General features: G+C 44.5%; 1 protein-coding gene across 11 annotated transcripts in view; it reads left to right on the top strand.

Annotated features, from left to right (window-relative positions):
- DISP1 (dispatched RND transporter family member 1) overlaps window positions 1-26,086 on the top strand; it is a 179,763-nt gene that overhangs the window by 111,292 nt on the left and 42,385 nt on the right. For 3 of the 11 annotated variants that reach the window (XM_081822990.1, XM_081822993.1, XM_081822994.1), the window contains 2 exons: window positions 13,601-13,777; window positions 22,426-22,954. The exons of 1 other annotated variant lie outside the window; for it this stretch is intronic. In XM_081822990.1, the coding sequence (XP_081679116.1) occupies window positions 22,443-22,954 (512 nt within the window). In that variant the 5' untranslated portion in view covers window positions 13,601-13,777; window positions 22,426-22,442. Of the gene's footprint in view, window positions 1-10,679; window positions 11,354-13,600; window positions 13,794-17,062; window positions 17,195-22,425; window positions 22,955-26,086 lie in introns of those variants that run through there. 7 more of the 11 variants (XM_081822992.1, XM_081822995.1, XM_081822991.1 and 4 more) reach the window with 7 other exon arrangements.

Raw genomic sequence — 26,086 nt, forward strand, 5'->3', positions numbered from 1 at the left:
TAAGCACCAGATCAAACAGGCTGTGAAGAAGCTCTATGACATTGACGTGGCCAAGGTCAACACCTTGATCAGACCTGATGGAGAGAAGAAGGCATATGTTCGACTGGCTCCTGACTATGATGCTTTGGATGTTGCCAACAAAATTGGAATCATCTAAACTGAGTCCAGCTGGCTAAATCTAAATATAAATCTTTTCACCCAAAAAAAAAAAAAAAAAAAGACACAGTGGTCTTCATTTGAGGAGTATATCTCATAGCAGGAGCATCAACTGTGAAAGTAAAGTATCTTCCTTTGAAATCCTATATCACAGACCAAAAATATTTTGGAAACTCTCCAGAGCCCATGGGTGCATTATGCTTTGCCTTTAAATCATTATGCATGACAAGATTATATTCTTAGATGATCTATAGTCTAGTTACTTTGTTATGGCTGAAATGTTCTGGCTTGTTTTTGATATAAACTATCCGCTCTGGGCCTCCTCCCCTCCTATAAAACATAACGCACTCCGGATGCTTTCAGTGGGAGGAGGCTCTCCTGTTGCTGAAATAGGCTGCACACCCAAAGACTGAATGTTTACCAAAATTCCTGAAATCCAACCAAACTAACCTACCTGAGTTGGTATTCACATTTAAAAAGGTTTTTGGGGTTTTTTTTAGGGTTTTATTTATTTATTTGACAGAGAGACAGCGAGAGAGGGAACACAAGCGGGGGAGTGGGAGAGGGAGAAGCAGGCTTCCCACTGAGCAGGGAGCCCGATGCGGGGCTCGATCCCAGGACCCTGGGGTCACGACCTGAGCCGAAGGCAGACGCTTAATGACTGAGCCCCCCTGGCGCCCCTAGAAAGGTTTTTAACTTTTGGTTAGGTTAAGGAGGGCTCGAATTTTTGTCTATTTTAGTATTGCATGGTCAGATTTTTTTTCTCCACAGGAAAATAGAAGACTACCTTTTCTGTGAAAGTTACTAATAATCTCCTTGCATTTTGCTTTGAAATATGTACCCCAGTTTCTGATCTTCACTAAAATTTCTAGAAGTATATAGATTAATATGTAAATTTCATTCCTGATGACCGAAATGCTTTCTGGATTATTGATAAAATGTGTAAAGTTTCCTTGTGTTTAATCAAATCAAGCAAAGGATGTAGTGAATGAAAACTAAGACTTCCCAGATCCCCTTGTTTCCAGGACACTTTATCACTTAGGCCAGCATAAGACTAATTGGCAGTTATGCAGAAAGTTGAATTATGGCTCACTATGAGAGAAAAATTTTGTTTGTGTTCATCGTTTAAGAATATTTATGCTAATGCCAAGGAAAACCCTACCTTAGAAACAAAATAAAGATAAACTTTTAAAACTTCCCAAGAATAAGCTTGCATATTAGCTGCTGGAGTGACCTCCACTGGTTTGGATAAAAGAATGAAAAGCCAATCGCTGATATTTCTTATCATTCAGCAGCAATTTATTCCAAATTTACAAGCAGACAATAGTGCAACATATTGCAGTTATACTTAAAATATGTTGAATCTTGGCTGTTTCTTTCCCATAACCACAGTGGAAGTGGTCCTTGGGGCCCATAGAAATCAGCAAGAAAAAAAGATTTTGTATACCGAATTTTATTTTGCATTCCAAAACCACATTTATTCTGTTTAACAAAGTAGTAGTAATGTACCAAAGTAATAGTACGATTGTAAAAAATTTTAAAACATCATTCTTTCCCATAAATACTTGTCAGGTACTTGCCATGTACTAGATCTTCCGGAGTGGTATAAAAATGATGGTGATAGAGTTTGTGGGGTGAAAGAGGTATAAAAATGACCAAGATAGGGGCGCTTGGGTGGTTCAGTCGGTTAAGGGTCTGACTCTTGGTTTCAGCTCAGGTCATGATGTCAGGGCTGTGGGATTGAGCCCCACATGGGGCTCTGCGCTCGGTGTGGAGTCTGCTTGTCCCTCTCCCTCTGCTCCTCCTCTCTCTTTCTCTCTCTCTCTGGAATAAATAAAATCTTTATTAAAAATGACCATGATAAAGAACTAAGGTGTGGTACATGCTGTAAGAGAGATGTCAGGGTCATAGAACTCAGAGAAGGACAAGAGGGTTCCAGGCTGGGTCGTCTGGGAAGGCTTCGTGGAAGCACGTTACCCGTCATGTATTATGAAAAATGGATGGGATGTGGCTGCAGGAAAGGTGAGCAGAGGTCGCTGCCACGGGTGAAGGAAGGCAAAAGCACTGAAATGCTGTGTGTGTGCATGTGTTTGGAGGACATTCTGTTTGGCAAGAGCACCGCATAGGAAGGGCCAGAGTGGAGGGTCTTGCGTGCCGGCCAGGGACTTTAAACTTGACTTCGTGTGCCTGGAGCAGCTGCTGGTGTTTCCTAGACTGGGGGCAGCGTGACCAGATCTGCCTGTTCTGATGGAGAATCTGGAAGCTCTGGGTTGCCTAAATGAGGGAGAGCATGGCTGAGGCTGCAGCAGTGGTTTGAGGGCAGCCTGGGCAGCCTGGAAAGGAGAGGAGCGGTGTGCACAGCAGTGGCTCCGTCTCGAGGACAGATGAGTGTGGGCAGACAGCCGTGTGAGGGTCAGGACCCCCGCACGGGGCAGGTGTTCATAAATACATATTTAAAGTTCGGGGCTTAAGTGACTGAGAGGATAAATAAACAGGAAAATCAAGAGGCTGTCTGAGGATGATGAGACAATTATACAGTAGTCCCCCCGCCCCCCTTTCCTGGGTTTCGCTTTCCCAGGGTTCCGTTCCCTGCAGTCAGCCGCCGTCAGGAAGCAGATGACCCTCCTGTTGACTGGTGGCCAGAGGGTCAGGGGTGGCCTGGCGCGGTGTCACACGCCCATGTCCTTCACCCCACATGTCACTCCCTGTCACAGGAAGAAGGTGTTTAGAGAGAGAGGCCACGTCCACATGCTGTTATTACTGCGTATTGTTGTGATGGCTCTATTTTATCATGAGTTACTGTCGTTCATCCCACCTGTACCTCGTTTATACATGAGGCTTCATCCTTGGCGTGTCTGTGTAGGAATGGTCACGTAGGGTCCGTACTGTCTGTGGTTTCAGTGCCCATGGGGGTCTTGCACGTGTCCCCATGGATTGGGGGGACGACTGTATTGAGTTTGAGCTGCTGACAGGACTCATATATTGAAATGTCCTGAGGCAGCAAGAGCTGCAGAAATGGAACTTAGAAAAGAAGTTCAGGGGTGCCTGGGTGGCTCAGTCTGGGAAGCATCTGCCTTCAGCTCAGGTCATGATCCCAGGGTCCTGGGATCGAGCCCCACATCGGGCTCCCTGCTCAGCGGGAAGCCTGCTTCTCTCTCTGCCTCTGCCCCTCCCGCTCATGCTCTCTTTCTCTCTCAAATAAATAAAATCTTAAAAGAAAAGAAAAGAAGTTAAATGTGACAATACAGGCAGGAGAAAGTTGACAAGAGCCTGGGCTGTCGGTAAGATTTAGAATAAGAGGACTGTGAGGGTCCTCCAGGAAAATGGAATCGAGGTCCTGGATGCAGAGGACATGAGAACAGCAGAGACTGAGCAAGGAGAAGAGAGTCTTTCCAGGGGCATTAGGAGGTGAAGAAATTTATTTTTTTTTTTTTAAAGATTTTATTTATTTATTTGACAGAGAGAGACACAGCAAGAGAGGGAACACAAGCAGGGGGAGTGGGAGAGGGAGAAGCAGGCTTCCCACTGAGCAGGGAGCCCGACGTGGGGCTCAATTCCAGGACCCTGGGATCACGACCTGAGCCGAGGGCAGCCACTTAACGACTGAGCCACCCAGGCACTCCGGAGGTGAAGAAATTTAAAGAAAGTGAGTATTGAGAAAGGACCGTCGACTTTCGTTTCTGAAGGAAGGGTTTGGTCAGACGATGGGTAGGACTGAGAAGGGGTGAGAGGAGCTGTCTGGCAAGGAGAGGAATGCTGGACCAGCAGCCTGAGCACCAGCAGGCAACACCAGGCTCACTTTCCTAGGCCGGGGGGATGTAGGTGGACCTAGGAGAGAGAGGGGGACCGATACATGCTGCTGGGGGGGCCAGGTGCATGCTCTGCCAGCTCTGTGCGTGTTTGGGGGGGGCTGCGGGGCACCTGCTGAAATTCCAGTTTCGTGGAATTTTAATTTAAATGTAAATTGTCACATGTGGCTTGTGGCTCCCTTATTGGATGGGGCAGAGATACAGTGTGTAAGTAGTTAATTTAGGAAAGTGGACCAGACATTGTGAGAGATGGGGAGGAGTTCCCAAAAAAGTTCAAGGGAAAGATGATAACATTTGAAGGAACCCGTAGCCAAATAGTTTCATTATTTTCCATTAAAGAGGTAGCACTGTTTGGGGAGAGGGTGAAGGTAGGGAGCATGGGAAAGGCTTTCAGCAGCCCCTGTGGGATTTCAGAGAATGGGGGTGGGTGGGTGAATCTCAGCAGCATGGACAGAACAGCCTGCTGGAGGTGAGAGTGTGCATCGGGTCAGGTCTCTGCTTCCCTGTCTGGTGGCTTTTCAGTAGCATTGCCAAACCTGGGAGTAAACCAGAGGAGCAGGAGATGAAGTGGAGCGGGGGCCATGGAAAGGCCGGCCCGGGCGGGTAGCGAAGTAAGTGAATGCTGACCACAGGACTGCAGGTAGGAGCCAGTGAGAAGGGAGGAGGATGGAGTGAGGGCCGAGGGCCGAGGGCTGGACCGCTTCGCCAAGCAGACCCTTGGATGTCAGACTGGAAGGTAAGCAAGGTCATAAAGTGTCCGTTTGTAAGAGTTGTTGATTTTGGTGGCAGGCTTTTCAACAAGAAACGGGATTTTAAAAGAAGCTGTTAACATTAAGAAATGTGTCCGGTGAGAGGAATCTACGAGGCTGATGCTTGGTTTTGCTCCAGTTTGCGTGCAGTTTGGTCTTGCTCCCAACTCACTACCTCAGCGTCAAATGTGTAGATTTGAAGAGTAAACCTGGGACTTATTTTATTCATCTGCAGTGATGCCCAAATTCATGAAAACTGAACTCAGAGCTGGGAGGGATCTGTGAGACCATCTATGCGTGCAGTGTGTGGATTTTGCTGATCTGGGGGCATGATAGTTGAGGGTCACAGGGCTGGCGGGAGGCACTGATCCCCATTAGTGGCTGTGATGGGGGCAGCCGCGTGCTCTAGGCTGACGGCCTCAGTGTGTCCCCAGCAATGTGCAGAGACGTTGAAGTACGATGTGGGGTATGACTTTCAGAATGTCCCTATGATCCCCTTCTCCGGACGGGTCCTTTAAGATGACTGTGCTGACCCGGTGCTTCACCGCATCATGCCTGCTCTGCGGCACACGCCGGAGATTATCGGATGGGTTTGTTCATAAATACAGCAAGACCTGGAGTGACGTTTTGGATTGAGTTCCAGTGTGAAAGAGTTGATAAATCAGCAGACCCGTCTTCCCTTTGCCGAGTGCCCTGTGCTGTGCCCCCCCGCCCGCTCCTGCCTCTGTCCTGTCGCACACCCTCCCGTCTGTCTACTACTGGAGGGAGAGAGGTCCCTCAATAATGGGACCTCAGAGAAAAGGGATATTGTTTTCAGAGATCATGAGAACTTTGTAAACTTACTAGCAATCGCTTTATACTCTAAATAGTATATTGAGAAACATACTGAAGCTATTGTAATATTGTAAAATAGTAATGTAGTCCATCTGACAATACCAGAGGGGTACTTTAAATTGTCTATTTTAACATGGACCCAACATTTTTAAATAAAATAAATATTGGTGAAAAATATAAATAAGACTTTGCAAGTCTATGACAGTTCGGGTCTTTGGTTTCTGTGGCACCCTAACTAATTTAATGGGTTTCTTGAGGTAATTTATGGGACCAACAACTCTAGAACCTTGTTTGCATTTCTTGCGCAGCAAGCACGATGCAATGGGTTTAGCTGCTTTAATAAACTGAACCAAAGTCCTGTTCAAACCATCAAAGAATGCTAAAATACCTTCGTGTTCATTTTAGTTCTTTTCTTTCTTTCTTGGAGATTTTTTTGGTCTTACAGCATATGGCATACGTATGACATGGAATCCACACACCCTACGATTTCAGAGACCGAATGTTTTAATGTATTTACTTGAGTAAATGTTTCTCCTCTTCTGTCTTCCTATCTTCTTCTCCCCAGGATTGGCTCTTCTGTATGTAAATTTAGAGGATACAGGGAAAAAGTTACCTTCCTACCCTCGAGGAGCTCATACATTGTCTTTATTTTTTTTGATGTTTACAATTATTTTATTTTTAATTGAAGTGTAATTGACAAACAGTACTATATTAGTTTCAGGTGTACAACATAGGGACATAGTGTCTTTATTTTTTATTTATTTATTTGAGAGAGAGAGAATGAGAGACAGAGAGCACAAGAGGGAAGAGGGTCAGAGGGAGAAGCAGACCCCCCTGCTGAGCAGGGAGCCCGATGCGGGACTCGATCCCAGGACTCCAGGATCATGACCTGAGCCGAAGGCAGTCGCTTAACCAACTGAGCCACCTAGGCGCCCCGGGACATAGTGTCTTTCATATGCTGGTTCCCAGAATGTGGTCTCAGATCAGCAGGGTCTGCATTACTTGGGGACTCAGGCCCCAGACGCTCAGGATTGGAGCCCTGGGGGGATGGAATGCAGCAGTCTGCCTTCTCCCAGCTGTCCTGGACATTCTGTCACACTCTCAAGTTGGAGGGTCTCTGGTCTAATGGCTGGAACTTTATACTTATTTTTTTTTTATTGAGATAAAATCCATGTTCCAGAAACTCACAAGGTCATGCGCCATCACCACTGTTGAATTCCAGAACATTTTTATCACCCAAAAAGAAACTGCCTCCCTGGTAGCGGTTACTCCCGTATCCGTACCCACCCCCCAACCCCTGGCAACCACTTGTGTGCTTTCTGTCTCCATGGATTTGAGTTTTCCAGACGTTTCCTATAAGCGCAACCATACAATGTGTGACCTTTCGCTTAGCGTCCTGTTTCCCAGGTCCGTCCATGTTGTTCCTCCGTATGGCTAAATAACGTTGCGTTGTGTGTGTGCAGCATTTTGTTTGTCCATGCGTCACTGATGGACATTTGAGTTCCTTCCGTGCTGTTACGATCGCAACGCTGCTTTGAGCACCCATGTGCAAGTGCTTGTAGGAACCAGTGCTTCAGTCCTCTGCTGCTCGTGGTGGTTCTATTCCATACGGTCACCACTGACACCAAATAAAGGGAAATGCAGGATTAGGTGCCTTCGCGTCTTGCTTCCAGGTTGGATGACCAGTCAGTACATGACCTTGTTTTGTGTGTGTTTCTGTTGACAGACACGTTATCTAACGTGTTGGTTCGTGGACATCGAGCTCACAGCCAACAGCACTATAACTCTTGCTTGACGGAAGTGTACCTAACACGCACATCACACCTTCTTGAGCTTACCAACAACAGGCAGCACTGCTCACTGCTCTTTGGGGCCATTTTAAACAGTGAAATTGCCCACGAGAAGCACAGAAATGTGAAAAAACATGGCACTAAATAGAGAAAAGAACGCTTGTTTACCGCATGTGAGCTAAAACAAGACAGGACGTCACGGTGTTCAGTATCACGTGGGAGCATGCATGTTGGAGGACTCAAATTTTTCACTACTCTGTGCATAACCATGTTGGAAGTAATGTGAGGCCACCGCCAGGATGATTTGGGGTTACCAGTAAACTGGAGCCAATAGGTAAATTTGCAAATATGGAATCCACAAACACTGAGGATCCACTGTGCTAGGCATGGCACTGCTGTCCTACAGTGACTGTGACTGTTCCATTTGTTTAGGGAACCCCAGACCTATTTCCTTCCCTCCCTCCTTCCCCCTCCTCCCTCCCTCCCTTCCTCCTCCCTCCCTCCTCCTTCCTTCCTCCCTTCCTCCCTCCTTCCCCACTCTTTCCTCCCTTCCTCCCTCCTTCCCCCCTCCTCCCTCCCTCCCAACTCTCTCCCTCCTTCCTCCCTTCTTCCCTCCTTCCCTTCTTTTCCATTATAGCCATCTTAGTGGGTATCCAGTGGTATAGGCATGCTTTTAGTTTGCATTTCCTTAATTATTAGTGATGTTGAGCAACTTTTCATGTGAATATTAGCCATCCATACATTTTCTTTGGAAAAAATGACTGTTTCCAAAACTTTGACTATTAGATTGTATTACTCGTCTTTTTATTGTTGAGTTGTGTTTTCTATATTGTGGATACTAGCCTCTTAGATGCACGATTTGCAGATACCACCTCCTCTTCTGTAAGTTGTCTTCCCTTTCTTGATAATGTTCTTTAATGTACGAAAGTTTCTTTTAACAAAGTCCAGTGTTACCTATTTTTTCTTTGATTACTTGTGCTTTTGGTGTTAACTTCTTTATTTTTGGAAGTGCTGTCTTTACATAATTAATCAGTACAACCTGTTAAAAGAGTTTATGCATTTTTTAAATTAGAGAGCGTGAAGAGTCAGATTTCAGGGTTTCAATAAATGATTACTTATTTGCCAGTGGCTGTAAATGGAAAGTATTTGTTTGCAGATATCAGATTTACAAGGTTTTTACATTGTGGAATTTAAAATAATGACATCATCAGGGCCACAAGTCCATAAAGTAGTGTCAAAGTCATTTAACAAACAGCTGTTTTGCTTAGGAAAATTGAAGGGAAACACTTATCACTGCTTTAAGTAATACTTTCCTCTTTAATAAAGAAGACTCTGCCTTTTAAAAACTCTGAACTTTCTGCCCTAAAAGGAGAGTCTCAAGAACATTCGTGAAAAAACATAAGAATCCCGGAACTTGGAAATAAATACGGGTTGGTGTTTATTTGTGTTAGTTTAAATGTAGTAGCCCCATGTGTCAGAAAACTGAATCTGTAACACTTAAGTTAGTCTAAGCAAGCAAATTATATCAGCTAACATGGCTTTAGTCTACTAAGTAACTTTAAATCCAGAAGATCAAAGGAAGTTCTAAGTAAAAACAGTCCTTGTTGCAATTTGCCCAAAGCAGGAAAAGGCTAGAAATTACATGTCACCTTCATATCCTGGCTTGCTGACCTTGTGCTCGGATCTAGCCCTAGCCCGTGTGTCAGCTGTTCCCATAGCCGAGACCCTGCCCCTCCGTGGGGAGCTGGGAGAAAGCGCTCCTGTCCTGTAGGAGCCCAGACACTGAGAGCCCCGGCCCCTCACACCCAGAATTCAAAGCCCTCTGCCTGTGCTTGCACTCCGTCTACCTCCGCTCCTGCAGCTCCTGCTGGGGCCGTCCCTCCAGAGCAGACTGAGCCAGCCACCGTTCTTCTTTGCACGTGAAGGTAATACGTTTACTTATTCCGCATGCGTGAATTAGTTGTTTGAGAATTTATTTAAAAATGGAACTTTGTTCTCTGCTTCTAGGATCGAATTTTAATTTCAACTCCTAGGTTTTTTTCTTGGTATGAACTTTGAATGGCATCTAAATGCATTAAAAATCTTATGAAGGTTATTTGAATTTTGATCTGACACAGAAAGGTAAGGTCAGCCATTTCTTGGGTTTATTAAAATGTGCTTTCTTTAGTAAGTCAGGAGGAAACCTCAGATTTAAAGTAGTTTAACATAATAAAATAAAATAAATTAATTAAATAAAGTAGTTTATGTTGGGGGCGCCTGGGTGGCTCAATTGTTGGGCATCTGCCTTCCGCTCAGGTCATGATCCCAGGGTCCTGGGATCGAGCCCCACGTCGGGCTCCCTGCTCAGCGGGAAGCCTGCTTCTCCCTCTCCCACTCCCCCTGCTTGTGTTCCCTCTCTCGCTGTGTCTCTCTCTGTCAAATAAGTAAATAAAATCTTAAAAAAAAAAAGTAGTTGTTTCATGCTTTGAGAGTCTTCTTTAGCCTCTGTCTAAAGGAGAGGATTTTGAAAATATGTGCTTCTCTTGTTACTAGCTGGTAGAAAACTAGGTGTAGAACCCTAGGAATTACTTTACTCACTTGTGTGAATTAAATATCGGAAAAAGATGGTAAAATATTAGCATCTTCCAATCTATATGGATAGAAGTCTGGTGAAGATACCTACTGCAGAACTAAGGGTCCACAGCAAGCGTAAGTCATGGCAGTGCTCATCTTAAATATGCAGACTGTGTGTGACCTCAGGCTGTGTTTGAGTCAGTGACACGTTTCATGCATTATAATTGGATTTACCACTCAGAGTGGAAGTCAGAATGCGTGGGCCACATTTACATGTTTTCTTTTTTATTGAATACATTTGACATTTACCATTGTGTAAATTGAAGACGTAGGTGTGTTGATTTGGTACATTTATATGTTGTAGCAATGAATGCTGTTGTTGTGATGTTTAGCACTGCTATCCCGTTACATAGTTACCCTTTCTGTCCAGTGTCGGAGGTAGTGAAGTTTTAGTGTCTTCGCAGGTTTGATGATGGTGGTTCAGTGTTGTTGTGTGGATTCATTGCCCTGCGTGAGTTCTCTGTCTTGTTTACTGCCCATTGCAAGTCTATACCTTAAACAACATCCATTTTATCCCTGCTGTGTTCACTTCTGCTTACAGTAGAATAGATAATTTCTATGCCACTGGCAGAGAAATTCAGACTAGTTTAACTTGTGAAATATTTATATGTCTGAGAGTAAAATGTAAATTTTAAAGCAATTAGGAGATAAAAACAAATAAGGCAGAGTATTTTCATGTGTTTTCCATGCTTCATCTAGCTTCCATCTTAGATGTGAATTATAGGATTGTGATCAGGAACTGTTTGCACTGATTATGAAAAATGTTGAAGTGTCTGAAATGGTTGACCTACAAAGCAGCTCAGAAAACACATGTAAACCTCACTGCATCTATGTATCATAGCACTGAAGCATCCCACACTTTACCTTGAGCCCATTGTCTTTAGTTTCTACTGAACTGGTCAGCCCTTGTTGGCAACTGTGGGGGAACCGCACGCCAGTGGGTTGCACATGCCTGTCTCGTGCCTTTTGCTGGCCTGGTGGGAGCGGTGCACACGCCTTGCCCGCCTCGCCCGTAACCCAGAGCACGGCCGGCAGCCTTGGCACACCAGCTCTGTGAACACTGTTTCTTCTTTAAAATGGCAAGTCCTGATCACACCCTAACACAGGAAATACACGTGGATGTTTAGGACTGGATAGACAAGGTGCTTAGCCTGTCAGCCTTTTTAGAAAAAGTACAAAACAAAGTAACTCAAGTAAAACTTAGAGAAGCATGACTGGGAAGAGGGCGGCCTTTGTTGGCTCCGTCTGAATTTCTGTGCTTTATCGATTTAATCACCAGGAAACAGGCTCATACCCTGCAGGTGCACATATGCAGATTCCAAGAGAAATGTTCGCAATGAACATAGTAGCTGCTTAGTAAATGCTTGCTGAAGAAGGATCTTCACCTATTTCACTGAAAAATGTGAGTTGATTCCCTTTGTGGGCAAACAAGGATCCCGCATGGCCGGTCACTGTGATTTCAGTTCATCTGCTGCCTGCAGGAAAGCAAGTCGAGCTCCCAAGCATTTGTAGTGATAACGTCAGTAAAGACAAACAGCTTTATGAAAGTCTCACCCAGGTTCTCAGGAAGAGTGAATTTACTGATCCAAAGCAAGGAAGAAAAAAAGGCTTTATGAATTTGATGTTTTCCTAAGCTTCAGGTAAATCTCAGAGTTCTTTAAGTAAAAGGGTGTGTTTAACTGTGTGTGATACAAGTACCTGGAGGGATTGCTCAGTAGAGTGAAGGATGCCCTTGAGACGCTGTTTGCTGGACTCTGGGTAAAGAGCCCATTTGGGGCGCCACTCTAGGGAAATTGGATTTGTTACTGCTCAGACGTCACAGAACAGCAGGGCATGGAGTCTGCTATCAGACATGTTAGCATTTGTGGGGAAAGCTTAGATAATTCCAAGAGTGGTGTTAAAAAACAACAGTTACCATCTAAACCAGACAACCCGGAGTCCTTTATGGTGATTGATCTCGGTTTCTGTGTTGTGGAAGACATTTGAAAAATTCTCTCACATTCTTTTGCCTCATAATATGTGGGAGTTGAATTTTCTTGATTTGATTTATCTCAGTGGCGTGTTTTTCCTTTGAGCTAGCTGCTCAGTTTTAAGTTTCTGAGATGTGTGAAGTATTAACATTCCTGGTGTCCTCGAGCTTACTTGTGATCTGTTCAACACATCAGTTAAGCTCCGTAATATGATCCTGTTTCTGCCGGGCAAGAGCTACAGTGTCCCAGAGAGATCGCTGATTGCGAGGTTGCCTGTTGTGTGATTTTACTTGAGGCAGTAGTTTCAGATGAAATCCTGTGGCCTAAACACAGACCTGTCACCAGGGGGTGGGTCGGGGGGTGGTGTTGCTCCTTATTGCCAGAGTGCCCTGTAATTCTTATCAGGGTCTGAAGGCTGTCTGATCTAAGAATTAGAACGTTTAAGATGCTTAAAATGCACTATCTTTTTCTTTTCTTTCTTTTCTTTCTTTCTTGGCACAAAACTTCAGGGAACATGCTCTTTTAATACGAGGGCTTGGGACTTCATTTTGAAGATTGACAAGAGGCTGGGGACCTAATTTATCTTGAAGGTTAAATAAACTCATTAGTCAAATGGGCTGTATCCTAAACTTCAGTCAAATGATCCGTGGGTCTGAGGCCACGTGATGCCACGTTTCACCTTTTCTCAGTGTCGATGCGCGTGAATTCTGCGCCGTTGTCTCTCAGACTGTGGGGCAAAGGTGCTGTCCTTACTGCGCCCTCGTCCCCACCCTTACAGCTTCAGAAGTACTCTTCACTGTTAGAGAAAGACCATCTAAATGCTCTAAAGCACATCTCCCGTGGAGTACCGGTTCCAAATGTGTTTGAGTAGAGAGCAGCACTCTGCATTTTAAGCAATATTTTCTGCCTGTTGAGTATTTTGAGTGACTGTTGGTTGCTCTTATGACTTGATCAGCATTAATTAATAAGAAGTATAAATCAGTGATTCTCAAACCTAGCCACACATTGGAATCATCTGAGGAGCTTTTAAAAAGTGCTAATGACCACAGTCCATTCCAGTATGAATTCAGTCACAACCTCTGGGGCCAAGGCCCTGGGTCTGTAATTTTTTTTTTTTTATTATTACTAAAGTGATTTTAAAGTGCAGAAAGGGTTGAGAGCGCTGTAATAGACTCATAACTTTGTGAACATTTGTTGTATATATTACATTCCCTTCCAGACTTGTGGCCAAGTCTAGAGGCCGGTCGTGGCTGACTGCTAGGTTAGATGAACCCTTATCGGAGGGCTTTCCAGAACTTTTGTCAAAGACCTTTGATTAATACTAATATGACAGAAGACTCCTCTGGTTTTATTTTACATAGTCTTAGTTTTACCCGTGAACTCATGTGAAATTGAAACCCAGAGATACAAGAAGCCTTTCTTTTTGAAGGGCATAGATGTGTGGAGAGGGCACTGTATCGTGAGCGTGGGGAGACGTGGTGCATATCGTGCAGACTGATAATTTTTGTGGATGAACTTGGAAAAGGGATCTCTGAAAACTGTCCTCATCACCGCAGTGCAGTGATAGTTCTCGTGAAACAGGAATTTCAGGAGACAAGCGTTCATGCTAAAAAGATGTTCTTGGCTATCATGTATCCCAGATGTAAAACAGAAGCTTTATTTTACATTCCCCTTCCCAGGTAGACCTGTTACCAAAGGCACATTGGATGTAAAACACATGAGAAAACGGAGGTTGGCGTTTCTGCAGCCCGGAAGGCCCTGGCGCCTCCCCGCGTGGGTCTCTGCTTGGACGACCGGACTCTTAGCTGGCCGTAGGACTGCTTCCCAAACAGCGTTTTCAGACTTGCTGTGACGCTGTAAGATCTGCCTAAGGTTATGTAACCTTTATATTTTTGGGTTGTAAATCTGGGAGGGACAATTTATCAGACCGTTTTTTTTCCATATCACGAAGCTGTTTGTAAATGTCATGAACAGTTGTAATGATGAAACATTTCACATTTACAGTTTATTGATGTCTTTATCAGTATCGACTATGTATATTAAAAGAGGTTATATAAAAATGTTAGATTTCATTTTCAAAGGTGGTGTTTGTTATCATAAATCAGAACTACCTTCTCAATAATATAAATTTAATAGAACATAGTTACATTTTCATTGTAAGAGTGAACTGTGACTCTCAGATTTCCTGGACTCAGTTTGCTTCTTCCTGGTGTGGGGAGAGCATAGTGTAGCACCCAGGGGGCTCTCGCGGAATGTGTGCTCAGGGGACGGGTGCTCCAGTGTGTACCACTGCCTCTTGGGGGAGATAACTTCTAATTTATCGCCATCTCTGAGGAAGGGGAACAATAGCAACACTCCCTTATTTTTGTAGAGTTCTTTGTAACATTTGAAATCCTCATTGGTGATTAAGTGAAGATATTGCTAGGTGTTCTTGTTGAAGGAGAGCTTAGTGGTAGGAAGTTCGTGAACTTGTCTCAGAAGGGGAGAAGATTCTATTTCCTCACGTATGACCGATCTTGTCAGTTCCTTAACAAGCCTGCGTCTTTGATTAAAGATACAGATTTCGCTGTCAGGTCACAGTTACGTTTTGAAATTGTTCAAACGCTGCATGACTTGCTTTTCAGGTTTGCATAACATGATGCATGGATGGAAAACACTTTTTTTTTTTTTCTTCAGCTAAGACAGCAGAAGAGATGATTTATTGTACACGTGTTACATCCAGCCAAATGAAAACAGAATTAGTCCCGAAAGTCACAGGTCCAGGGCAGGGGAAAACACTTCTTAGTTCAGTGAAATGTCTCTGACACTCTTGGATTCTGAATTGTACCTTCTGAAAATGTCTTGGGAAATCTTGAATTCAGAGGCTATTTTTCATGTGGACCTTCAGACTGGGTTTTGTATCTTTAGCTTCCAGGGGTCCTATCGGAGCTCTCAGAGCTGGGCCCTGCCCTGGAGATATCTTGAGGTAGCCGGAGAGCCTCAGCGGGCTGGTCTGGGGCGGAATCCCAATCCTGTGATTTAGATCAGTTACACTTCAATACTTTGAACCCCCGGGTTCTCTGTAGTGGGTTTAGTAATATCTACAAAGAGGTATTGTAAGGAAAGCGCTTGACACAGAAGATAAAAAAACCAGTTTTAATAGCCCTTTAAGGGGAAAAACATCACTGAGACATGGCCTTCTGCAGGCCAGCTTAGCAGCCCCTCCAGGAAAGAGCCTGCAGGACAACTCCTTGTCCATGCGCAGTTGGAGAAGCTACCTATGCTCTGGCCACAGCACCAAGTATTAATAGTGATCAGAAACGAGGCCATCATTTGGGATGAACATCAAGCCATTTTAGACGAACGATTTCATGTTAAAACAAATTTGATAAGTAATGGATACAGGTGACTGAATGCCTTTATACCGTCCCCTAATATCTGCTACCACTTGAGGGAAAAAGACTGTCTCACCCAGTTAACTGGGCACGGTGCTTTAATGCGTATTTGTGAGTTGCACCCGAAAGATTAAAATCTGTACCCATAGCACCTTGTTAAGCTGTACTTAAACTTAGTTACCAACTAGAATCTCTCCTGTTAAAATGTGTTACTTTTCTCTGCCTTCATCGGAACAGCAGACCTTTGTTTCTGTCACTCCTGTCCTTTCCCTGTTTGACTCGTGCTGCTTGAATTGTGCGCCTTTTGCCGTAACTGAGGCCTGATGCTCTGGCGAGTCTGTGGTTTGCCTTGCTGCGTGAGGTGTGTTCCAGTTTGCCCCGCTCCACGTGGACTGGATCTGCATCTGCATTGTAGCAACATCCCCAAGTGATGCTTGTGTTTGAGAAGCACTGGGTTAGTGTTTTCTGTTTTACTCAGTGAAACTGTGCTGTGGGGAGCATCACTCTTCTGAAAAAGGTGACTGGCTAGAGCATGGGACCGTGCTAGGGATCCTGTCTTGCCTTTTACTCTTAGGTTTGGTGATGTGCATCTGATGAAGATGAGGGTTCTAGAATACGTGATAGAGCTTATGGAGTCCTTTAGTAGAAAGCCCTGAAACCCTGGGCCTCGGGCTTCCTGGCCTACCGTTTGAGACTCTGGATCTCCAGTTCTCTTTAGCACACCTGTTTTTCTGAGAGTTGAGTCAAGTGGGATCCTGCGTGTGAAATGCTGGAGCTGTCGATGGGGGTGGGGGTGGTGCTCCTCCAGCTGGTGAGCCCCGCCTTGTTAGAGGTTGGGCTGGCTTTGCTAGAGGTCACTGTGGTGATTGGAACAGATCTGTGTATTCTCTTCATCATGGCCTTAAAGATTTTAACTTGGCAGTTTTCTGACCATGCTCACAGTCCTGACTTTCAATTCCAGGTAGCTACAATGAGGTTTGCATAGCAATGCTTTAGAGATCTCTGTGCTCTGCTGGCCACCTAAATAGTTTGATTGCTCCCTTTGTGACCCTGTGTCCTGTAACTTATTTCGTATACAATATGTTGATGAATAAAATTTTCATAACTCAAACAGGTCCTACTGTGGTTATACAATAATATATCCAATGAGCTACTACTTTCTTTTATTTTTTAAGAAAATATACATATTTAATGATTTTATTTATTTACTTGTCAGAGAGAGAGAGATAGCACACAAGCAGGGGGAGAGGCAGAGGCAGAGGGAGAAGCAGACTCCCCACTGAGCAGGGAGCCCGACGTGGGACTCGATCCCAGGACCCTGGGATCATGACCCAAGCCGAAGGCAGATGCTTAACTGACTGAGCCACCGAGGCATCCCTACTTTCTGTCTTTTAAGTATAATTTCCTTATATTATAAAAATATGTATTACTATATTATTATATTTATTATACCAATTGTGTATGTTATGCGTAATTATATATTCTACAGCTAAATCTGTAAGTTTTCTGGGTCTCAAACCAGAGTAGGAGGTGTTTGTGTGATCCCTGTAATCACATGAACTCCAATGACTTTTCTCTCTATGTTGAAACATGAGTGAAGGGTCTCTGCAGTGTCCACGGTGTCTGCCAGCTACCTGTGGAACTGGTCATGGTTCTTTTTCTTGGTTCATAGATAGCTTTGGTCCAATAGATCGTCATGTGTGTTTCCAGAAACCGGACATGGAAACGTGTCCTGAATACTCTGTATCATCTGTTCTTACTCCTCAGCTTCCTGTTCATTTCCTGCTTCATCCAGTTACTCAGTATATTGTGTGTGGTGTTATTGTAACAGCAGATATATTTCAGAAGATAAACAATGTAAAACACATCCACTGAATAGATGTTTAGTTATCCTTTAAGGTAAAATAACTTTGTTTCTGTTTTTACATTTTAATGATAATTACCTTTTGTGCAATGTTAGTCTCTGTGTTAGACACTTTATATGTTTTATTAATATTTTGTTACTATAAAGAAGACACAATTATTGCAAAAGTTGTAAGTGCTACAGAAAATGAAATATGGAAGTCTTCGCCACCCTTCCAAAATTCCCAGTCCAGCTCTCCAGCAGGAAACAATGTTAGCATTTTGTATGTCTTTCTAGAAACTATCTGTGTATCCTAACCATATATATGTATCTCTCTCCTTTTTCAGTGAAATGGATTCATACCATATTAGGCTGTTCTGTAGCTAGGTTTTATTTACACTTAAAGATGTACTTTGGACTTCTTTGCATAGTAATATAGCCTGATCTAACTCATTCTTTTTTATTGTGCAGAATGCCCAGTGTACAGATATGACAAAATTTAAGTCTGCTATTGGTGATATTTTAGATTGTTTCCAGTTTTCACTGGTACAGACAGTGGGGCAGTCTGTAACATCTTTGTGCATTTATCTTTACACATTGTTCAAGTATATCCAAAAGATAAATTCCTAGTAGTACTATGGTCAAAGGATGGGGGTATTTAAAATTCTCATTAGGAGTGCCACATTGCTCTCTTAGACGGTTGTGCTAATTTGCATTTGAAATTTAACTCTAAGAGCCAAGAGTAGAGACTGTAAGAGTGTAAATAATTTGACCCACATTCTCAAAGGTGGAAAGCAGTGGAGTCAGCTTTCAAACTCAGATCCACCCACACTGTTTCTTCTAAGCTACAGATGTCTCAGCCACTGTTTTGGTTTTTTTTTTTAATAATTTTTTTATTTATTAGAGAGCAAGAACACGAGGCGGGGGAGAGGGGTGGGCAGAGGAGAGGGAGAAAGGCTCCCCGGGGAGCAGGGAGCCGGATGTAGGACTCGATCCCAGGACCCTGGGATCATGACCTGAGCCGAAGGCAGACACTTAACTGACTAAGCCACCCAGGCTCCCCTCAGCTGCTCTTTTAAAGCATAATATTGGCTTTAAAGCTAGGAAGCCTTATTCCTTATCTTTTTATATTCTTAACACTCAATCAGCCAGTTATGATAATTCTTCCATTATAAATACACAGCCCTTTATGGTTTTGTGTATTGATTTTATATCCTGCAACTTCATTGAATTCACTTATTCTCACAGTTTTGTGGTAGAGTCTTTAGGGTATTCTACATATGATATCATGCCATGTGCAAAGAGTGACAGTTTTCTTCCATTCTGACTTGGAGGCCTTTTCTTTCTTTTTCTTGCCTAATTGCTCTGGCTAGGACTTTTGATACTGTGTTGAATAAAAGTGGCAAAAGTAGACATCCTTCTTTTGTTCCTGATGGTAAAGGAGAAGCTTTCATATTTTCACCATTGAGGATGATGTTAGCTGAGGGTTTGTCATGTGTGGTCTTTATTACATTGAGATATGTTCTGTCTTTGTTGAGAGTACTTACCACAGTGGATGTTGAATTTTGTCAAAAGCTTTTTCTACAACTATTGAGAGGACCGTATGATTCTTCTCCTTCATTCTGTTAATGTGGTGTATTACACTGACTGACTTATGAGGATGGAACCATCCTTGTGTCCCTGGAATAAATCCCACTTGATCACAGTGTATAATCCTTTTAATATATTGTCAAACCCAGTTTGCTAATGTTTTCTTGGGGATTTTTGCCTCTCTGTTTATCAGGGATATTGGCCTGTAGTTCTTTTCCTTGCAGTGTCCTTGTGTGTTTTTACTGTCAGGGCAATGCTGGCCTCGCAAAGGCACCTGGAAGCTTTCCTTCCTCTTCTAAGCCCTTAATGGTTTTCAGAACATTTTTACATTCTCATTGTGGTCCTATGAGATGGACATTGATTATTATCCTGATTAATACATGGGAAGAACTGAGGCTCAGTGAAAAAAGAAATTAAATTTTAAAATGTTGTCAGAAGATGGTCCTTGACCAAAGGCCTTATGGCCCCCAAACTGCCGAAGCACTATATAAAAACGCTAGGAGAAGAGGTAAAATAAGGGATGTGGGATTAGTGGCTTTGAATGTATTGATATTGGTGCATTATGTTCACGAACAAGAGGAAAATGCACTCAAATTTCTGGCCACGGGGCCCTGTCACACCTTAGGCCAGCAGTGGCTCAGGAACAGCTTTCTTTTGGCTGCCTGTGTGTGTGACGGGCGGGGAAAATGGGTGACTTAACAGTTCAGTGCATTTGATCCAGAACTTCCTTTAAACCTCACTGCAGACATAATCACGTGGCATTACATCTGTCATGATAGTTCCTTTTTATTATGTTAATTCTTCCTCTGTCTCATCTGCTTTCCCCTTAGCTCTCTCTGTGTTAGGCTCAGACCAAATTTTTTTCTAAAGAAATAAGATCTTTCTCTGTAAGGGTGTAGGCTCCATTCTTGACTTCAGATCGAAAGTTTGCTGTTTTCCTGGCCAAATACATCTACTGAACTTAATCCACGGACATTTCTTAGAATAATTTTTTTCCGTTTTTGCTTTTAATTATTTTTTGCTTATAATTCACAACTTTAGTCAATTTGATTGTTCCTATTTTATGATTAAAGAACCTGAATCATAAGAAGCTCATGTGACTTACTTCAAATACAAGCCAGTCAGAGTTCAAATGATTGTTTACTCTCTACTAGTTCCTACTGCATTGAAAGACATCTCCAATTTAAGAAACAGGTTATGTTCCAAAAATCCATTTGTCAGTCATGATTTGGCACTTGGACTGCATTTTACCAATGGTGGGGGGAAATGTTATAACCTGTGATTAGGCCCCTTGGCCGGCTTACAGAAGTCTGTTTAGCTCTTATGTAACCACCTAATGATGCATTTGCAGTAGAAGTAAGAGAATGATCGTGGGATTCTGGTTACGACGAAAACTCTTCCCCGGAGAAGCGTCCAGTTGGGAGATGGGGACACAGAGGGAACTGGAGAGTCTACAGGGACATCACGGTGCTGTGAAGGCTGCTAGAGGCTGGGACACTGCCTAAAGCCCAGGTTCTTGTTAAAACATTGAGGATTAGGTGGTTCTTAGACACTTGGCGCCGGCATAACTTCTGGGACAGCTGTGATTAGCATCGACAGGACTGATGGACAACATAGATTATCTGAGATGATATTAACGAACCTGATGGTAAAAACCAACCAGCAAATCAGAGAAAACATCCCCCCTTTGGTCCTCCAGGTGGCAGGGTCAGTGGAGCTGCGGACCCCACGAGCTGGGGCAGCCGGGCTGACTTCTGGAGAGAAGGCAAGGGTCCCAGGTCGGGGGGAGAGGAGTCCGTGATGTCTCTGTGTGGAGTGTTTGTCCACGAGTGTCTGGTTCTGGGAAGTGACTGCATTTATGTCCTGTGGCTAGTGCTTCTTACACGTTCTAGGCTGCCTTGCACTTCAGCGTACAAGCAAGCATCTTAAATTTCACTTGGCTTTGGAAAAAGTCTGGTGCCTCTTTAGGTGCCCCCTGATTCATGTCTTAATTGTTCTCAGACATTTGCATGCAGCTTTTTTTGTTGTTAGCAAAAGGGAGTACATTCTTGGTGAGAGGAAGCTGCTGTGACAGATCCTCCAGGGGAGGCCCTGCCCTCCCCCTGGGCCGGTGACAGTGGGCCTACCAGCACCCTGTGCCGGGTGCCTATCCCAGAGAGGGAAACTGCCTTTACTACATGTTCAGGACCCCTCCCCGTTGTCCCTGCAGAGGAGGTTGGGACCTGTGACCACTTTCAGAAGTGATAAGACAGGAGGAGAGAAGTCAACATCCACCTGGTTTTATGTATTCTGATGTTTTATAGATTCTTTGTCTTTCCACTAAAATAATTTACAAAGAAATTGTTTGACATCCATGTAATTCTTCTGTCTCTTATGATGTTGAATTTGTGCATGTGTTTGAGTAGTCTTTTTCTGTCCGAAAGGTAAATACAGTAATGATGCTGAATTTGTGCCCAGCGTCTTCTGGGCACCAGGATCAGATTGGAACTGCGCATCGCTGTGGTGTGCTCTGCTCAGAAATGCCCCTGCCATGGGGCAGGTGTTGGGTGAGAATGCACACGGGACCTTCCTGGTAGGGGCCCAGGTTTGCCAGATTGGATGACCATATGCTCAGACTGAGCCAAGGTGATTTCTTCTGGTGCCTGTGTGACCGCAGGAGGCGGGGAGAGACCGGGGAGAGACTGCTCTGGAGGCTCTTCTGTCTGCTTGAGGAGTGCCCTGCCTGAAGGGCTAGTGAACTGCACGGGCTCTTGCTTTTTTCTCATTGGCTTTCACATGCTGGTTAAACAGACTCCCGGCAGTGGGTGACCCGTTGTTCTTACTGCAAATTCCCAGATTTTGTGCATGTGGTCAGAGGTGAGGTGGGTGAGTGGGGAGGGAGGAATTTGTGTGTTTTTGCTTTCGTTTGTTGACGGGACAGAAACATGCTACTGGTAATTTGTTAATTTTCCTTTACATTGAAAGCCTGGACCTTCTGGTAAAAGGAAGAAAAGTTAAAAACAAAAATCTCATTTCAAGCAAATCCTGCTCATACTATTTTCTCATGTGCAAGATATGCTACATAATGTAGAAGACAAAGCAATAAGTTCTTGGCAACTTACGTGGCTTGTTCATTTTTTAAGCATTATAGTCATCAGTTGAGGAGGAAAAACTCTGGTGTCTGATATCTTGGCTGCAGCAATTCTTGGCTTAGCTGATTACTTTTTATTTTCTTTTGTTTCTTCTTATTCTAGGACCTGAGAGACTTAGGGGAAAAATCATATGTTCTTGAGATCTTTCTAAGACATGAGATGTTCTTAAGATTATTCAAATTATCTTAACCTTGACAACTCACTGCCCTCATGGTGGCCCTTCATTTTGTCATTACTCCTGTGTCCTAACACCCCATGCCTGGGTGAGGAGTCGAAGGGCGATGTTGGTGCCCTCTCTCTCCCTGTCCTCTAAAATGCGCCAAGTCTTACTCCATACTTCACACCAAGGACAAGCACGGGGAGAGAAGGGTTAAAAGCAGAGGTGGGGAGGGACAGGTGGGTGCACAGAGCAGCTATGGGCCCGAGTGCTGCGGGCCGCTGGGCCCCTTGTAGAGGCTGCTGCGTTCCCTCCACGATTTCGACCCCTTCCAGTAGCTTTCCTGTCTTGTCTGCGTCTCTGCCTGCCTGCCTGGCACTGGCTGGTTTTATATCATTTTCTCTCTTAGGGCCAAGAATTTGGAACATGGCTGTGAGCAACGGGAACTGTGATTTTGTGGTTCTGAGCAACGGCAGCAGCGCAACCAGTGCCCCCAAGCCTGGCGCCCTCACTGCCTGTGATGGGGACCTTGCCTCCCAGCAGCTCACACCCAGAGAGGCACCAAAAACAAAAGTGAGTCTGAATGGATGCCTGCAGGTCAATGGCACTGTGAAGTCCTCCTTTCTGCCCGTGGACAGCCACCAAAGAGTGCCCACGATGTTGTCCCCGTGCTGCCACCTGTGCCCGTTCCATCAGCCCCTGGCCGGCCAGAGCAGTCACCCAGAGGGCCGCCCTGAGGCTGGCCCGGCCGCGCCTTCTGCTCTGGCCTCATGCTGCACGCAGCCGCGCTCCGAGTATTCTGCACCTCTGTGTCCCAGCCACTCGCCCGTCTACCAGACTGCGTGCTGCCTGCAGCCCTCTCCGTCCTTCTGCCTGCACCACGCGTGGCCCGGCCGTTTCCCACACCAGCCCATGCAGCAGCATGCGGCCGGCTTCAGGTGAGTGTGCACAGGTTCTGCTCGCCTTTGCATCCAGCCAAGCCCACACGAGTGCCCCTGCTTGTGTTGATTGCCCCAAAAGGAGGAGGATACATGTGTCAGAGAAGGAAAACCAGAATGCACATGAAATAATGTGTCCCTGTCTCATCCGTTGAGCTCTTCGTCAGACACTCGTGCACTTTCTGCCTGCCTACCAGTTGGTTCGGTGTCCTGGTGGCCTTGACTTACAAAGTTCCGTAAAACTTTCCGTCAGCAGTTGCTGTTACTACTGGTGGGGGATACATCTGTGACGAGGCTGCCTGAACAGGAGTCTTGATGGTCATCAACCTTTATGACAATGAAGCAGTTGCTTCCTCACGCTTCCGAGCGGCTGCGTTTACCAGCTCTGTTCGTGTGGTTTGGGTGACCATCAGTATGTGGAGACCAGACCTTTCCTCGAGGGGGGAACCTGTCGATCTGTAGCGTAGATCTTTGAAAACTATGTTTTGTGAAACATTTTTGGGTCTGTGTCATGGCCGGCTCCTGCCCCGTCCCAGCGTGTGCTTTCTGTTCTGTGTGTCTTCCGCTGTCTCCTCCACGCGCACTGCAGGTGAGTGATGTTGGTGTATCTTAGGAAATACTGAGTGCTTTGGAGCAACCAAGTATGAGTTCGCATTCGTAGGTAATGAGCTTTCGGTGAGCTGGGAGAGCACTCTCCTTTTCTGATGAGGCTAGAGTTTACACACAGGGAGATGCACCAGTCTGAAGTGCACAGCTTGATCGGCGGTGACCCTCGTGGTCCACACCTCGGCCCACTTGGAACGTTTCTTTCCGGGGTGATGGAGAACGTCCCCTCCGGCTGCCTCCTCCTCGTTCCTGCTCTCTTCACCCGACCTGGTCGCTGCTCTGAGCTCTGTAACCGCGCGCTGGTTGTGCCTGCTCTGAGATCTTGTGCGAATGGAGTCCTACAGTACGTACTCTCCAATGTCCCGCAGTTTCGACTCAGCGTAGTGTTGGAAGACTCGTCTAACTGCTGTGTGTCATAGTTTTCCTTTCTGTTGCTGAGCCACAATCCACTGTGTACCTGGGACAGATTCACGGTCACCTACAGAGTCCATCAGACCTCCAGTTGTGAAGTACGTCCTGGGGGCGTCACGTACATAGGGTGTGCTGACTGTAGCTAAGAACACTGGGCTGTGCATTTGGAAGTTGCTAATAGAGGAGATCTTAAAAGTTCTCATGGCAAGAAAAAGCTTTTGTAACTGTGGGTGGTGACAGATTTATTGTGATGATTTCACAATATATACAAATACCAAATTATGTTGAAACTCATATAATGCTGTATGTCAGTTACAGCTCAGTAAAAAAAGGAGTCAGATCCAGAAAGGGGTTAAGTGATGGATCCTTTTCACCTTTATCAGGTTTGGGTTGCTGTTGACATTTTCTGGTTTCACTGTTTTAAAAAGAGGGCAGAGAGAGAGATGGGGAAAGACAATGGGGCTCGGGGACTGGGGGACATTCCTCTGCAGCGTGTTTCTGCAGTTTCTAAATACGTTTTCCACGTCAGGGGCAAGAGTCTTTTAGTCACAGAACTATGGGAAGGACTGGCCAAAGCCATTTTCAGAACGCTAATCCTGATAGCATTGTGCTGCGTGACCACTTTGGATTAAATCGAGGAAGTAATTGACTTTGAAATTATGTGGTCATCGATATTGATGCGTTAGAATCATCAGTTATATGGTTGCAGGGTGTGAGGGGAGACAGATAGTTCTACATTTTGAGGCTGATCCCTCCTTTAAAAAACTTGAGAAAATATTAAAGCTATGGGCAGGGAACCAATTCTTTTAATACAGCAGGCCTGTCAGTATTTTCATGACTTTAGCTTAGCGTTTCTGAAAAACCTATTCTTAAAGGGATGAGAGTGCTATGTACATACAACTTTGAATAGGACGGCACTGAGGTGGCTCAGTCAGTTAAGTGGCCGACTCTTGGTTTCAGCTCAGATCATGATGTCGTGAGAGGTCATGAGACTGAGTCCCGTGTCAGGCTCCGTGCTGGGTATGGAGCCTGTTTAAGATGCTCTCCTTCTCCCTCTGCCCTTCCCCCAGCTCACTCGCACTATCTCTCTCTCTCGCAAATAAACAAGTAAATAAATAAATGAAATCTTTAATAAAAAATAAAATAAATAGAATGGCATTAAAAAACACAGATAAAAATGCCATATTTGTCCATCAAAAAAAGTTGTAGAAAAAAGTGGAATAGAAGTTTTTCATATAGAATTTTTCTCAAGAATTTGAGCCTTTTGATCAACTATGTATAACATAGAACCTTTTACAGATGCTTGTAAAGGCACGTCTGTTCGCAGTTGGGTCTGCCATATACTTCACTGTAAAATGTGTCCTGCCAAAGCCACTTCCTTATTTTATACATTTACTTATTTATATGATCAACAGTACTTACTGTTGTGATGCGGGGCATCACAGATGTAATTCTGAACAAGATGAGACTATGAGGTGGTAGGAAGGGAGACAGAAGAGCCAGCCACTGCTACGAAATCATGAGACGTGTTGCTGAGAAGGAGCTCATGGGCTGTGGGCGAATAGAAGTCACCAGTGGGGACGGGAAGGGTTTGCGCAAAGACGTGTCTCTGCACCCACGCCACAAATGGGCCCACCTGACTGGTGTTTGCGTTTGTCTTTTAGTTTTGTTTATAAAACACTTAAGCCATAGAGAATGTTTTAAAGGGTCAGTCAAGTGGAAACTGTAATTTTATCCTGGCCCATTTACGCTGCTGTCTTTCCTTACCTTCTATAAAGTGATAGGTTCTGTCTTATCCCTTCTTGGCCCTTTAGGCTCCAGCGCCTCTCTCGAAAAGATTCTTTAGATCAATGTGTGTGTGCTTTTTTGCTTTGTAACATTATCTGTTAATCTTTTGGTGGATAAAATTAAGATCAGTGCACGAATTATAGTAATACCCTATTTTAATTCCAGTTATCACCAAATATGAGGTAGTTTATGTAGATCTCATTTTAAAGCTTCCAGTTGTTCATTTCTAGATTCCTGTCTTCATACCGCCAGTCTGGCCATTAACTACGGGGTCTAATTGAGAACACTAAGGAATTCAAAAAGGCAAGATGTAATGTCTCCCTACCA

The sequence above is a fragment of the Leptonychotes weddellii genome, chromosome 6 (genome assembly GCF_054177405.1).
Source record: "Leptonychotes weddellii isolate Sample4059 chromosome 6, ASM5417740v2, whole genome shotgun sequence".
In the NCBI taxonomy this organism is placed as follows: Eukaryota; Metazoa; Chordata; class Mammalia; order Carnivora; family Phocidae; genus Leptonychotes; species Leptonychotes weddellii.